Consider the following 14,095-nt stretch of genomic DNA (forward strand, 5'->3'; position numbering starts at 1 on the left):
GCAAACATCCAGCTCTTCTCCAGCAGGCTCCAGAACAGCCCAGAACATTTACTGAGGACAGCAGGACTTACACGAGTGGAATGGGTTCATTTTCCACACCTGCAGAGCGGTGAGTGGGTGTGTGGGAGGTGTTGAGACGTTTCTGGAAGTTTAAATGGACATTTGACAACACTCGGGATGCATTTTTGGGCCCGCGTAGGCCCCGCCGAGATAAACAACCCTGGATTTCATTTTCCAGAGCAGAGCACTGAGGGTATTGCAAAATTCCAAAGATCACAGCGAGCTGTTTCAAAGGTCAGAAAGCAAGGGAAGGAGAGAATTAATTCATCCAATTAAACCCATGTCAGGCCGGGGAGGCAGAACCCAGTGAGGGTTTTGTGAGGCCTTATCGCCGCCCTGATCTCAGGAAGGAAAACGAATTCTGAAGAGATGATGCCACAATTGTTATTGCATTCCAGGAGTGCATAAAATGTGGGTAGCCAGAGCCTCTTAAGGAACAAAGCAAGCAAAAAAAAGGTTGTAAATACAGGCCTGGGTTGTAAATACAAACGTGTTCTTCCGATGACATTATAGATCAGGACCAGTGAGGTTTTAATGCCGACTTCTGCCTCGGCAGCTCTTATCTGGGTCAGGAAAGGCATTCAGGTCCCCCAAACCTTTCTTTTACCTTCCCTTTTATGTATAAAATACAGCATTAAAAGCTGCCAGATGATAACCCTCGTCCTGTAAATCTCTACAGTGACTTTGGAAGCAGTGACTTGCGTTTCCCAAACTCATAACATCCCTGCAGGAGAAAACTAAAGGAGCCTCAGCAATTCAACAACTCACAGCAAAATACAAGTCTTGCTTGGAAAAGGGAGCTGTTCTCAATTACTTCAGTGAACTGAAGTCAATGAAGAACTGCAAAAGAATTCTTCAAATCCAAAATTGATCACTGAATAGAAGAGTCACTTAGAAAAGCTGGGACTGCCCTCCCCAAACCCACTGCCTGTGGTTTGTCCCATGAACTGGGCTCAGTCAATCAGGCTCCACACACAAATCAGCCAATTCTAAGAATAAACTCCACAAAGGTCAACAATTCAGCTCGGTCCTAAACTCTACTCTCCGATACGAAAAACAGCATAAAAAAAGGAGCTATTTCCTCCCTTTCTTTTCTTTGCAAGTCTTTGCATTTTGGAAACTTGCAGCAGCACAAGGATAAACAAAGGGTTATACTTTATGGGAAGGAAAAGCAAATTGTTTTTCTGCTTTCCAAAAAAACAGCTGGAGTCAGCAGAACATCATCTATGAGGCAAATGAAAAGACAGACACAGCGTGACCCATCGAGCTGGGCCATCCAATCCTCACCAGCCCCACTCTCTTAAAGATTAACTTCTATTTCTACTAGACTTCAAAACAACAGAGGAAAAAGCCATTCTAAGCAATAACAGCAGCAACTTTAGTGTGTTTACAATAGGAATGAACATAATGAGAATGCAGAACTAACTGTCAAGAAGACCAAAGTTTCCAAGTTTTAATGACAGCATGGAGAGGTCATCCAAGAAAGGATCACTGAGGGAAAGTCCTTCCAAAAGTGCAGCAAACCAAGCAAGTACTAAAAAACATCTGATCTTAGAACCAGCTTAACTGGGCCTATCACCCACAAAAATATAGGTGAAAACCTACTGGAAACTATTTCATAACTTTTGAGTACACAGTGATCTTCTGCCTCTGTGCAGAGGAAATGAGTAACTTCAAAGTTGCAGAAAAAAAGAAGAAAATTTGCATTTTGAAAATCAGAATCAAAGTCCAAGTTTTTCTGCTAATTTTATCAAGTTCCTACATCCAAAAACTCCAACTGGTGCTGCCCTAAGCAACAGTGAGGAATAAGAAATGGGCTCCAAGATCCTTCTGAACAGGGCCATGGCTAAGGGCACCCTGGGACCTCCTATCCTGTGCCTTGCTTTTTCCACTTCCAAGATGGAAGTGTTGCCTACAAACAGCCCCATAGGGAAATTCTCCAGTGTTACAATTTCTTAGTTTCTTAGCTTTTTTGTTAATAACTGGGTTATAAAATGGTAACTGAAATAAGCACCTGGTTTGTCATTATTTGCATTCGAAGATGATTTTATATATTTTGGTTTGCTGAGGATATAGGAATCCCACATTACCTGAAGTTCTCCAAAGAGCTACACAAATGTTTGCTTTGTGAGTGAGCAAAAAGAGTTATTTTACATTATTTTTCAATTACTACCCTTGTGGTAACGATGAAAATCTGTACCACCCTTTGGAGATTCATATCCATAATCCCATAACAACCCAAATCACCTCCTCTACTCAGCTCTGAAAATTCACACAAATATCCCCTTCTCTGATTCTGGATCTTTCCATCAGTCTTGAGCTCCTACAGAAAACTAAGGCTTCAGTCCTTTCCTTGAATTGTTTTCCAAAAGCTCATCCTGGATCTTCAGTGATGCCAATGTGAACACAAAGAGAGCAGCCAAGAGGAGAAAAGCAACACATTCCTGTCCTCCCACTTGTCTTTTAAACAAACAGCACATCGGGAAAATGCTGCTCAGAGGAACAAAGTCATTACAAGCCGTGTCAGCTAGATCAGAGCTTGGGCCAATAAATCACCAAACACACCACTAATAAAACTTGAACCATTTCAACTGGGGCAGCTCTTCAGCATCTCCACAGCTTTTTTATAAAATAAAGATTCAAAGGAAATACAGGAATACAACACTCTCTCTAGAAAAATCTGATATGAACAGTCAGAACTTGTCTAAGCTAAGTCAGGGCTTATTTCCAGTTTGCAGAATTCCTTACCCAGAGCACAACTTTATTTCTTTCTCAAACCTCACTAAAACACACTGTAAAGTGACATCTGATAAACCACTGCAAATTAACAATGGAATTAATAAAGCTGAGGGACTGAAAGAGCCGAATCAGAATCATCTAGCATTGCTTTCCTTCAAACACATCCCATCATGTTTACCTTAAGACACTACTGGTTGATTTTTAATTTCACAGCACATTATAAGAACTTTATTCCCTACAACAATATTTATAGTCCAGAAAAAAAAAATCTGCTTTTGGTATTTTCCAGACTTTCATCCCCTCTATCCTGACTTTGTTCTTACTTTTTAATGAAAAACATTTTAAGTTCTTTTCTGTCTTGTTTCAGTCTTTTTTCCCTATCAGTTTAATAGGAAAACTTTCTTTTTCCATTGTTTTCACTGCTTTCTTTTCCCCAATCCTCTCCAGTTTCCTTTGCAGTGGTACACGCTCATCCTTTTTTATAACTAGTTTTGATTTACTGTTTCCTAGGGGGTGGATTTTAATGGATATCTCACAGCTTGTACCTGTGAGGAATCCATACCAGAGGAGTCCAGTTTTATTTCAAGCTGAGAGGATGGGCAGTTATTAATAGAAAATCCTTTTAGGATTCTTTCCCTAATCCCAAAATAAGGCAGAAATGGCATCTTTTGGGTCACAGGAAATGCCATGAAGGCAGAGATTCCCAGGCTCATCTCCCTCCTAAGGAAACCTTCCTGATTTCTGGAGACACAAAAATTTTTCTGATCAGTGCCTGGCAAGGTTCATTAAAGATGACACATGTCATCTGAAGTGTCCAGTGGTTTCAAACACAGTTTTCTAAACAAATTCCAAAAGAAGTAACTCATTTTAACTGAAATTCTTTGCCTTTAATCATTCAAAGGACTTGCTGGATTATCACTTCAAAAATCAGTGAAGCAGGGCCATTGTGTATTTTTAAATAAATAGCTCCAAGAACCCACTAAAGTGATGCTACATCCCTAATAATCAATCTGTAATTCTTTTTCTGGGTCTTACAAAACACAGAGCACTCCATAGGAATGAAGTTACAAAACTCCATCCTTAATTCTTGCAGCGCAGAGCAGCCAGAAAGCAGATCCATGACAGAGAGCATAGAAAGGGAATATGCAATAAATAATGAGTAGAGTGATACTGTTGTAGCAAAAACATTGTTTATTCCAAGGAAAACAAATCATATAAGTTGTTTTATCTAATATTTTTTTGTTTGGTTGTGTTTTTGTTTTTTGGTTATTGGTTTTTTTTAGCAAACCAATTTTTTTGTTGTTTATAAACTGTATAAAGCAATACTGTTTACAAATTCCTCTGGGTTCCTTCTAGATGAAAGGCCCTGTGTAAATGTTATTACTCTCACACTGTCACATACTTTCCAAAACTCTTCTATTGTTCTTGTACTTCCTTCTGTTTAAGTATCACCCGTAAAATGGAGTAAAAGAGCAAAGGAGCAGGCTGCACCCCCTGAGAAATCAGGTTTGCCACCCAAACCGTTTTTTTCCCTTATTTAATTTTAAATCATAGTGGCATTACTGCTATTAAAATACTAAAAGAAAAAAAAAAAACAAGTAGAAATAAATTGAAACAGTAAAGCCATAAATGCTGGAGAGAGGCTTTGGAGAAGGGTCTGGATCACCAGGACAAGGGGAATGGCTTCACACTGTTAAGGTCCTTCCAACCCAAACCATTCCATGATTTTGTGCTATCCTGCATCAGAAGAACTGAATTCCCTCAGAGAAGCTTATGGAAGGACCACAGATTAATTTTTTTAAATGTTATCATTGCTGTTGCTATTACTATTATTATTATTATTATTATTATTACTACAGAGATCTCCTTCCCTGTCCACTCTACCATGGCAGTTTGAAGCATCTGCACTTTGATGGTCCCAGTGGGTCCCTTCCAACTCAGGAATTCCATGATTTTATGTTTTTACTGTTACTCCACAGGTCCAAGCCCAATCCCAGAGCTTTTACTAAAAATATCAGTGGCCTTTCATGTTCATTAGGCCTGGCTGTTTAATTTAGCACCAATTTGACTGATTTCAGGGCAATGTTTAATCTCAGGTTTACCTTCTTTTTTTGTTCAGACTTGGACAGTGACAAATAATAAAATTGCCACTGAGGTTGTTGTTTCTCTGCAGGACAATGTAAGATGGCTTTGCTTGCCCTTTAACATTGAGGATTTGGGGGCTTTAGATAAAAATAACTTATATAGAAACAAAGAGCACTTCCTGCTTTACATCTAATTTGTAAAGCTGTCAGAGCCAGGAGATATGAAGATACACATCTTGGGGACTAAGGCCTCTGTTGTGGCTTTATGCAGCTTTTCTGTTGTATTTACACTTTCCTGCAGTGGAGCAAAACCTCCTGCAAGCACCAAAGCCATTTGTTCCCATAAATCCACCACGGTGCCCCTGAAGACCTCTCCAAAAAGTGTTCCAGCATTATCCTGGAATGGTGAGACACTGGTTCCCACAGCCAGGAAAAAAACACTCTTATTTATAAATACCACTGTTAAAAAGAATAAGCAAAATTAAATCAACATTTCTCAGGGAAAAATGCTGTGAAGTGGCAGGTGCTCATATAGATGTGTGTGTGTAAAAATCAGAAGTGCTTATAGCAATCCACAGGGACATACTTGGCTCTTCTTCACTGATCAAGAAAATCCTGTGACTCAGGAGCTCCCTTCCCACCTGCCCTGAGGACTTTCGATCTGAGCTGATCCCCCCCAGACACAGGAATCCTGTCAATTATTATCCTGTGTGGGATAACCAGGAGAAATGCCCACAGCTGAGGAGTGAAACACACAGAACTTCTTGAAGAATGTGACTCTTCAGGCATTAAACCTCTTCATAGGACATCCAGTGTTTTTACTTCAAAGTCAAGAGCTCAAACTGCTCCCTGTGAGCCCAGCAGGGAAAGGAATTCCAACAGAAATGTCCAAAAAAGCCTTGGTGATTTCCAGACCAGCCCTGTGACAAACTGAAACCACCAAATTATTCCTCGTGTGTCAATGTGAGAGCAAACAGGAATCCCAAATCCAAACTGCAGATTAGAGCATCCAACACCATTTGGATTGGGGGTTTTATTCACTTGGAGAGGTGCAGGGCATTTAACATTCACTGACTGATTTTTGGCTTGTGGTGAGGAGAGCCTTTTGAGACTTTCTATACAATAAAGTACTCTGACTAAAATCTGCAAAATTACCTCTCAGGGCTCTACTGAACGGCATCAATAGAAATGTGGTGCCAGCTAATGGCTGCAATAACTGTCTCCATCCCTGGGGAATAATGGATGGAGAATATATCAATATGAGGAGTGGAAGGGGCAGGGAAGCTGAGCAGGCCCTCGTTATCGGACACAGGGATGATGCCACATGCATGATGTTATCTGTGAGAATCTTTACTCAGGGCCCAGGGGGTGGGGAGGATATTCTTTATGGAGAAGGAAAGTATCCATAAGGCCATATTCATAATCATCAGCTTTCCACTAAGTAAGCAGTTTTGGGGTGAGGGGCACTGATGTAATAGAAATCAATGGAATTCAGCTTTTCTGCAGCTTTTGTTTAGAGCAAAGTAGGGGCAAAAAAAGCCTGAGCATCACTTTGGTTTCCGTGCTTCTGTTTGGTTTCTAATCCTTCAGTCATGTGCAGAAAAGGCTCTGAAGGAAATCTGAAGTGAACCACAATAAAACTCTGAGCTATTTAAGAATCTATTTAAAATCCACACCTTGACACTCACAACCAGCAAAGGAAACACATTCCTAACATAAGCATAACATTATTTTTTTTTTTTAGTTTGGCCACAGGAGCACTTAAAGCAGTGCAGGATGTGAAATTCCTGCTTGGCTTTCTCCTCTCCTTGCTGTGAGTTCTTTCTTAGGGAAAAGGAGCTGGCTCCAAGCACAGGGAGAGCAGTGATGGATGGAAGTGACTGCCACGAGACTGATGCTCTGCCTTCTCCTAGCAGACATTTAAAATCAGAACACCCCACAGGGTAGATTAGAGGATATCCTGGTAATTTTTCTACAATAGTTACAGCATGTTTTCCCTCCACGTTTAAGCACCTGTCTTAAATTCCCTCTCCCAGTCTGGAGCACCTGTACCCTGAGGTTTTGTTACAAAAGGCACAAATAAAACGTGCTGGCTCCCTGCCATCCAAGTCAAACCAGCACAGTTCCATGTAATCCTAGGCAGGGGAAAACAAAGGTTAGTTCTATGTCAAACTTGCTCAGGAAAAATCAGGAAATGCAGGAGTTAAAACACTCCAACAGCAGCACGAACTTGACCATGTTCTACATCCTGAATATTTTATGGTATATTTATGGTAACAATATATTAAGCTACACATCCAACCACAAAAACAAAAACAGAAAGACAAACACTCCTCATGTGCACGGCAGCTGCATTAGCATTTCTGAGGAACCTCAGGATTCCTGACACTGCTTTTAATTGGACATTCTGCATTTCATTTCTACATACAAATAATCAACAAAACAGACCAGAGATGCTGCTTCATGTTTGTGCTGTCTCAGTGAGGTTCTAAGGCTCCCACATCACTTAGCTGATAGGGATGGAAGATGTGATCTCCACATCATCACCAAATCTTCTTGAAATAGAAGGTTTTCTTTTCCTTAAAAGTAACAGAAAACCCTTCAAAGAGTCAGTGGCCCTCAGTAGTATTTCTGACCTTTATGCCCTCACTTCTGACCAAAGCAGTCAGATTGAGAATCTTTTTCATACTGACAAATTCTCTGGGCAGGCAGTGACATCCTCACAGCTGAGGTGCACCAGGATGAGCCTGGGCAGGACTCAGGCTGCCCTGCACACAGAGATGCTCCAATAATGCAAACAAAAAGGCCTCTAAGACCTTTTTCTGAGCTTCCATTTCAAAGATTTCTGCTTTTTTAATTGATACTGGTGCTGTCCTTTAATAAATTTTTAAAAAAAAGGCACAGCCAAAGAAGCCAGTCGTGGCCAGTTGGCTGCCTCCCAGAAATCCCTGCAGCTAACGAGGGAGCTCATTTACATCCAATTTCAAACACATCAGAGGAACTTAAGCCTTTAAAGATACACTCTCAGGTCGAGGAGATTTCAGCACATGAAATGGGAAAGCTCAGCCAAAAGCTCTGCTGCAGCCCCGACGTGCCAGGGCACGGCACCCGCCTGGGAGCGGGACCCAGGGAATGGCTGAGCTTGGAATCCTCAGGACAGGTCCCAAAAACCCATAAATCCAGGGAAGAAACACAGGGCTCTGCCCACCAAGCTGGGAGGGGACAGGGAAGGGCTGTGGTGGCTCCAGCTCTGGCTGTTGGGGTATCCGAAATGCCCCAAAAATGAGGTTGTCCTTAATTAAACCAGAACAAAGTTTGAGAAAATCTTGAGTTTCTCATATCAAAAAGCAGCACAGCTGGAGAAATACACTGGGATTGGTGACATTTCAGGAGTTTTTGGATTTTTTAAAAAATAATTTGGTAATTATCGTCAAAAGTTTTAATTTGTCCTCTTTAAATTCCACTGCTGTTCCACAAAACAAACTGCAAATCAGAGTTACAGTTAAGAATAGGGTATCTCTGTTCCTCAAAATTAACTTCAGTGGATTCATTTTTAAAAATAAATTGCAGTATCTTTAAAAAAACAAAACCAAAAAAACCCAACAAAATAAGCCCAAAAATTCTCAAAATACACATTTAACTGAGAGGTTTTCTTTACTTTTCATGTAAAATAAAGCAAGGCTTGTACCCTAATTCTTGCTGCATAAAAAGGAAGTGATGAATAGGACACAAATAAGTCCTTTCCCATTTGGATCTTGTCGCTGAATCCCAGCAGATTCCCAGTATCTTACATCCATGGATAGGAAGAAACTGACACCTATTGGCAACTTTAATATTACTGCATAAAGATGCTTTCCTTCACACTATGACAAGAAACATCTTCTCCTAGGGAGATTTTTTCTATAAATACACAGATAATAGAAAAAAATAATTTAAACTTTTCTAATTGTGACTGAAAATACATCCAGAAAAATGCAGACTCTTTTCAACAATAAAACTCTGACCTTTCCAAAGTAAATTATGAACTGTAAAGACACATGAAAAAAACCCAGAGTGCCTAAGGAACAACTGAAAATGAACAGAGGGCAGATTGCTGTGGGTTTAATTGCTGCAGATGTGATAACCTGGAACTCACACCTGAGGCTTTTACACACATTTGTGCAAAAAGAACAAAAGAATTGTTCAGCTACTGATGGATGGCAGTGTGGGTGCCCCTAACACTTACAGTTACAGCTACAATAAATATAGAAAAGAGTTAAATACTGACACAGTAGCATCTGGATTTGGGGTTTTTTTGAAGCAGGTTTTCCTGAAGCTCCAAACAAAGTCATGAAGACCTGCTTTGAGGATTTAGGAATAAAAGAAACAAACAAAAAAATCTCAGTCCACCTCTGAGGCCAAAATTGTACGTACTGGTAACGAAGAACTTTTTGGTGAAAGTGCAGCTGTCAAAGGCGGCGATTTTCTCCTGCAGGACCACAACAAGGATCCTGAAAACACAGAAATGGAACGTCCACTTTAGACATTAAATGCATTGGTTTAAAGATTCAATATCTAAATGTAATTATTTCCAAAGCATCAATATAAATCCTACAGTGATGAAGTGCCAGGTTACCAATCCCTGGCAGTTATCGAGGGTTCTCTCTCCTCCCAGCCACATAAACTCCACTTCAGGAAGTGCAGGGGTCTGATCCACAACAACACAGCTCATTTGTGATATACCTCCTGCAGTAAAAGCTCCATTAAAAAGCAAGAATGGAGCTGCAAAGACCCTGAATTGCTCTCACTGACTCAAACAACAATCAAATCAACAATCAGCAGAACACGAGCTACATGTGAAATAATCCCATTGCCCACCTCAGTGCAAATTTATTGAAGCATTTCATTTACTAAAGGCAGAAGGGGTGTAATACCAAGAACATCAGCACACAAACAGAGCTGAGAGAAGCAGAATTTGGGTCAATTAACAAATTAAAGACGTATGTTTATGTGCTTGCTTGTACATTACACACTTTTATTGTGAAGATCGAAAACCACAGGGTAACTATGCAGGAAACATGGTGCTGCCTCAAAAAAGAGAGCCCAGAGATGCAAATGCGGAAGCAGAAGAGCATCTTGGAAGTTTTAGAACCAGGGAACACCTTCTCCCACGCTGATGGCTTCCCAAAACCAAGTTTGTAAAAGCCTGACATGAAAGAAGCGCCTGGGAAGCCAACATATAAAACCTACATTTAGCAATATGACATAATTAATAATCTGTTATTCTCTCATTAGGCAGACTGTGAGAAAGTATTTTTAATTAGCTGTCAATATAGATCATTATTAAATATTGTTTTAATAGTTTTAATTGTAAAGATACAATGTGGAAAAAAATTAATCACATCTCTCACTGACTAAAACACACACCTAATGCTTCATGTGAACATTACAATTGTGTATTGCAGCCTGGAACAGTCACCTTTAAAAATGGGATGAATCACCTCAGTCTCAACTCGTATCCTTGGGGAAAGGGTGATGATTATCTCCCAGCAGTGTGAAATCAGCCTTTAACCCCTTTTTCCCTATTTTTACCTGTTTTGCTGTAAGAAAATTTCCTCTTACCCCATAAGAGGTCAATACCTGTGAAGGACTACACCAAAATCAAAACATACACCATCCCCTCATGCTTGCTGATGTTTTCAGATATATAAATAGTTTTAATATAAATTTTTAATACAAAATTTTTAATATAAATTAGTTTTGGACAAATTAGTAGTTTTAGTTAAAAGACATCTTCCAATTGCTGAAACCGCAGGAGAGAAAAACAGAAGAAAATACATCAATTTAACTTTTTCTACCTTGCCTAAAGTAAAGGAAACCAATGAATAATGGGGAGGCTTTGACTGCAGGGGGAAGTGTAATGTGTATATACTGAAAACCTATGGGTATTTGATGGGAGTATTTCCCAATCTGGATTATTTTTGTTTTCTCCTCTTTGAAGACACTGTGTCTTTCTGCAGAAATGAACCCCCCAGATGGATGATTCCAGAGGATTTATTCATCTATTTATTAGTTGCACAAGTTTGATGCACACTCATCTACTTCCCATCTGCAACAAAACCAGGCACAAAAAACTTATCATTCTGATGTTTTCAATTATTTGTGTTATTGTTTACTGAAGGACCATCCATTTTGGCATGGCAATATGTATTTCCAAAGAAAAGCAGTAATTTCTTCACCCAGAGCTCTACCTTTACCCCAGGAATTCGACTGCACCACTTCCCCAGGGCACCTGAGGCCACAGTGACTCAGGCAGTAATGGGAGGGTGAAGCGAGCAGGAACGTCAGCAGAGCTTGGACCAAAGTCACCACTCCAAATTCTCCCATCACGAGTGCCAAGGGATCAGCAGGATCCTCACACAGAGATCCTGAGATTTCTCTTCTGCCTTAAAAAGATGCAGCAAACTACAAAGCAAACCACAAAACTTCAGTTTTGTGTGTCTGGGAGAGATGGGGATTTCAAGTTAACTCAGCAAAATTTGATTCCGTGGACACAACAGCTCCTGTTCTGCTGGAGCTCTGTGATCCTCAGCCTCCAGAGCCATTTTCTCTCTATCCCAAGCCAGAGATACTGCTTTGTTATTTGACTCACTGGAACATTATTCCCTGCAAACCACAGACTGCACACCAGGAATGTTTTGGATGTGCAGGAAGGCAAAATCCAACAGACCAACACGAAGAAGAGAGACATAAACTCCTTAGTGCTCTGTGCTGTTTAAACTCTCTGTGATCCCATTTCTCCAGCTGTAGGTGGATCATCGAGGATTTCAGCGATTCCTGCTCACTCTTTATCACAACTGAAAGAAGCTTAAATGATTTTTTGGTTTGAGCTTCTTAAACCAAAGCCATGGGGGAAGCACAATGATTCTGAATATACTGAAATACTCCTTGAGAAATGGAGAAACAGAGCTGTGCTTACAGGAAAGTCAAAATAAGAAAATCAGGGAGGTCATACACCAGAAATTGCATTTATTACCAAAATCTGGCATGCCCTAACACACAAGGCATGCAGAATGAGCATCCTTACCTCTTATTGCAATGCAGATCATAAATAGGAGTTTTGAACTGGATGGACTTGACCATCTCTCCTGTTCTCAGGGAATACAGATCCACACAGCAGTAGGGTGGGCTGGTGCTGAAAGGAATAAAAAAAAATATTTTAATGGTAATCAGGATATTTTTAAAATTGGGGTTTAATGATTTCATCCTCCTAATATTGCTTAGCACACTAGCGGAAAAGTCACAGAACCGCAGAACTATTAAGGCTGGAAAAGACCTCCAAGAACATCAAGTCTTGGACTCAGAATTCCAGCAATCCCAGCAGAATCCTGGAGAACAAAGGGTCAATATAAGCCTTCTACATTAAGAAGGAAAACTGAATTATGATCTCCATGACGGTCCTGAACCTGTATTGTGCAACTGATTATCAAACACTTGGTTTCTTTTACCACCAGTAAGACCTTGGAATAGCAGCAAAAAAAAAGCCATGAAGCTTTAAACCACATCCTAGTTAAAAACTACTCCTCAGAGGAACTCTCTCCTACAGGGAGGACTTCCCCAGAGCAGCAGCTGAGCTGCATGACTTGGGGAGATGGAGACACCTCACGCAGAATTTACATTACGTCCCTGATGGACTTTTGTTTGAACCGTGTAGATCTTTTCAACTGCTTTGTGTCACTTTTATCATTTAAATATAAATAAAAGCCTTAAGGCCATTTCTTAATAAAAAGGCTGAGTGGGAAAAGTGCTGAGTGTTCGATAGGGCTGAGGAAGGCAGTGGTGGAAACCCTTTTAGAGGCCGAGGAGAGGCTTTGATGTGGCAGCTCTGTTCCACAACACCTTTCTCCCCCTCCAAGAACGCATTAAAACCTTGGCTATTTCTAGGTCAAGGAATATGAAGGAGCACAAATTGCCAGCTGTACAAACATATCCTGAGCATTGGTAAAAGAGGGTGTTCCCCCCTGCCCATATCTGTTTTATTTTACAGAGTTTCACACAATTCCTGCCCCAACACTCGCTTGTCTCTTGGATCTGCTCAAGCTGCTCGAGAATTTTCTGGAAAGCTGGAGGACAAATGCCAACTGTTTACCCCCAATGCCTCAAGATAATAAAATGGTTTATATAGTAATGTATAATATACAGTAAATGCACAGCAAGACAACTGTCAGAAAAATAATAGAAAAAATAAGTTTTGACATTTTGCCCACTGAAATTTTTCCCAAAATATACATTTTTCTAGGCCAGTAACTAGAGGGTGCAATTTATTACTTCAAGCACTTCAAAGGCCCTTCAAAAACACCTTTAAACCAGTGAGACTCAAGCCAGCTCCTTCACATTAAAGTTCACTGCTGCTCAAAAACACAAAAAAACACTGCAAGGTCTATGTACAAACTTTTTAAAATTAAGTAGTTTATTACCTCTAGCAAATTATGATGTTGATAGAAGGGAAATTTCAAAACAGAAATCACCGAAGTAGATATAGCTAAAATTGTATCAACACACTCAATAGTGATTACTATTTCTACATCATCCTGTGTTGAACACTTTTTCCAATTTATGGGTAATAATTCTGTCACTCAAATCCATAATTATTATTATGGCTTAATTATTATGATCTCTTGGCTGATCATGGTAAGACCATTCTACTAATACTTTTTTCAACCACACAGGGTAAAACCTTGAGTTCAAGTGCCAGTAACCAAGAAATATCATGGAATCACAGAATTCCAGACTGGGGTTGGGTGGGAAGGGACCTTAAAGCTCACCCAGCTCCTACCCCTGCCATGGGCAGGGGCACTTTCCACTGCCCCAGGTTGCTCCAAGTCCTGTCCAACCTAGCCTGGAACATGTTATATGGGTAAGTCAGAAATACCCTGAAATTCTGTCACAAATAAAATTCTCGTGAATTAGTCCCACAGATTATCAACAAATATTAATTACATATCCTGATTGTTCAAACAGCTGCAGAGAGATCAACAACTTCTTAAAGGTAATGGACACAAATCCACCAACAACTTTAAAATGTGGCATTAACAAATGTATAAATACACTCAGGCTTTTGTATCTTCTTCTGTTTGAGTGCTGCAGTGCAGGGATGGAGGGGAAATAGCAGATGCCTCGTCCAGCTGGCACTTGGTGACATCTGTGCTCGTGCCACACGACAGCATCACCTC

At 40.3% G+C, this 14,095-nt stretch overlaps 1 protein-coding gene across 1 annotated transcript in view; it reads right to left on the minus strand.

Annotated features, from left to right (window-relative positions):
* BCAS3 (BCAS3 microtubule associated cell migration factor) overlaps window positions 1–14,095 on the minus strand; it is a 299,898-nt gene that overhangs the window by 254,609 nt on the left and 31,194 nt on the right. Inside the window, 2 exon segments of the mRNA XM_042026416.1 lie at window positions 9,297–9,373; window positions 11,950–12,057. Coding sequence (XP_041882350.1) covers window positions 9,297–9,373; window positions 11,950–12,057 — 185 coding nt within the window.

Source organism: Corvus kubaryi, unplaced genomic scaffold, assembly GCF_017639235.1.
Source record: "Corvus kubaryi isolate FWS band 111438036 unplaced genomic scaffold, C.kubaryi_AGA036_p1.0 37284, whole genome shotgun sequence".
In the NCBI taxonomy this organism is placed as follows: domain Eukaryota; kingdom Metazoa; phylum Chordata; class Aves; order Passeriformes; family Corvidae; genus Corvus; species Corvus kubaryi.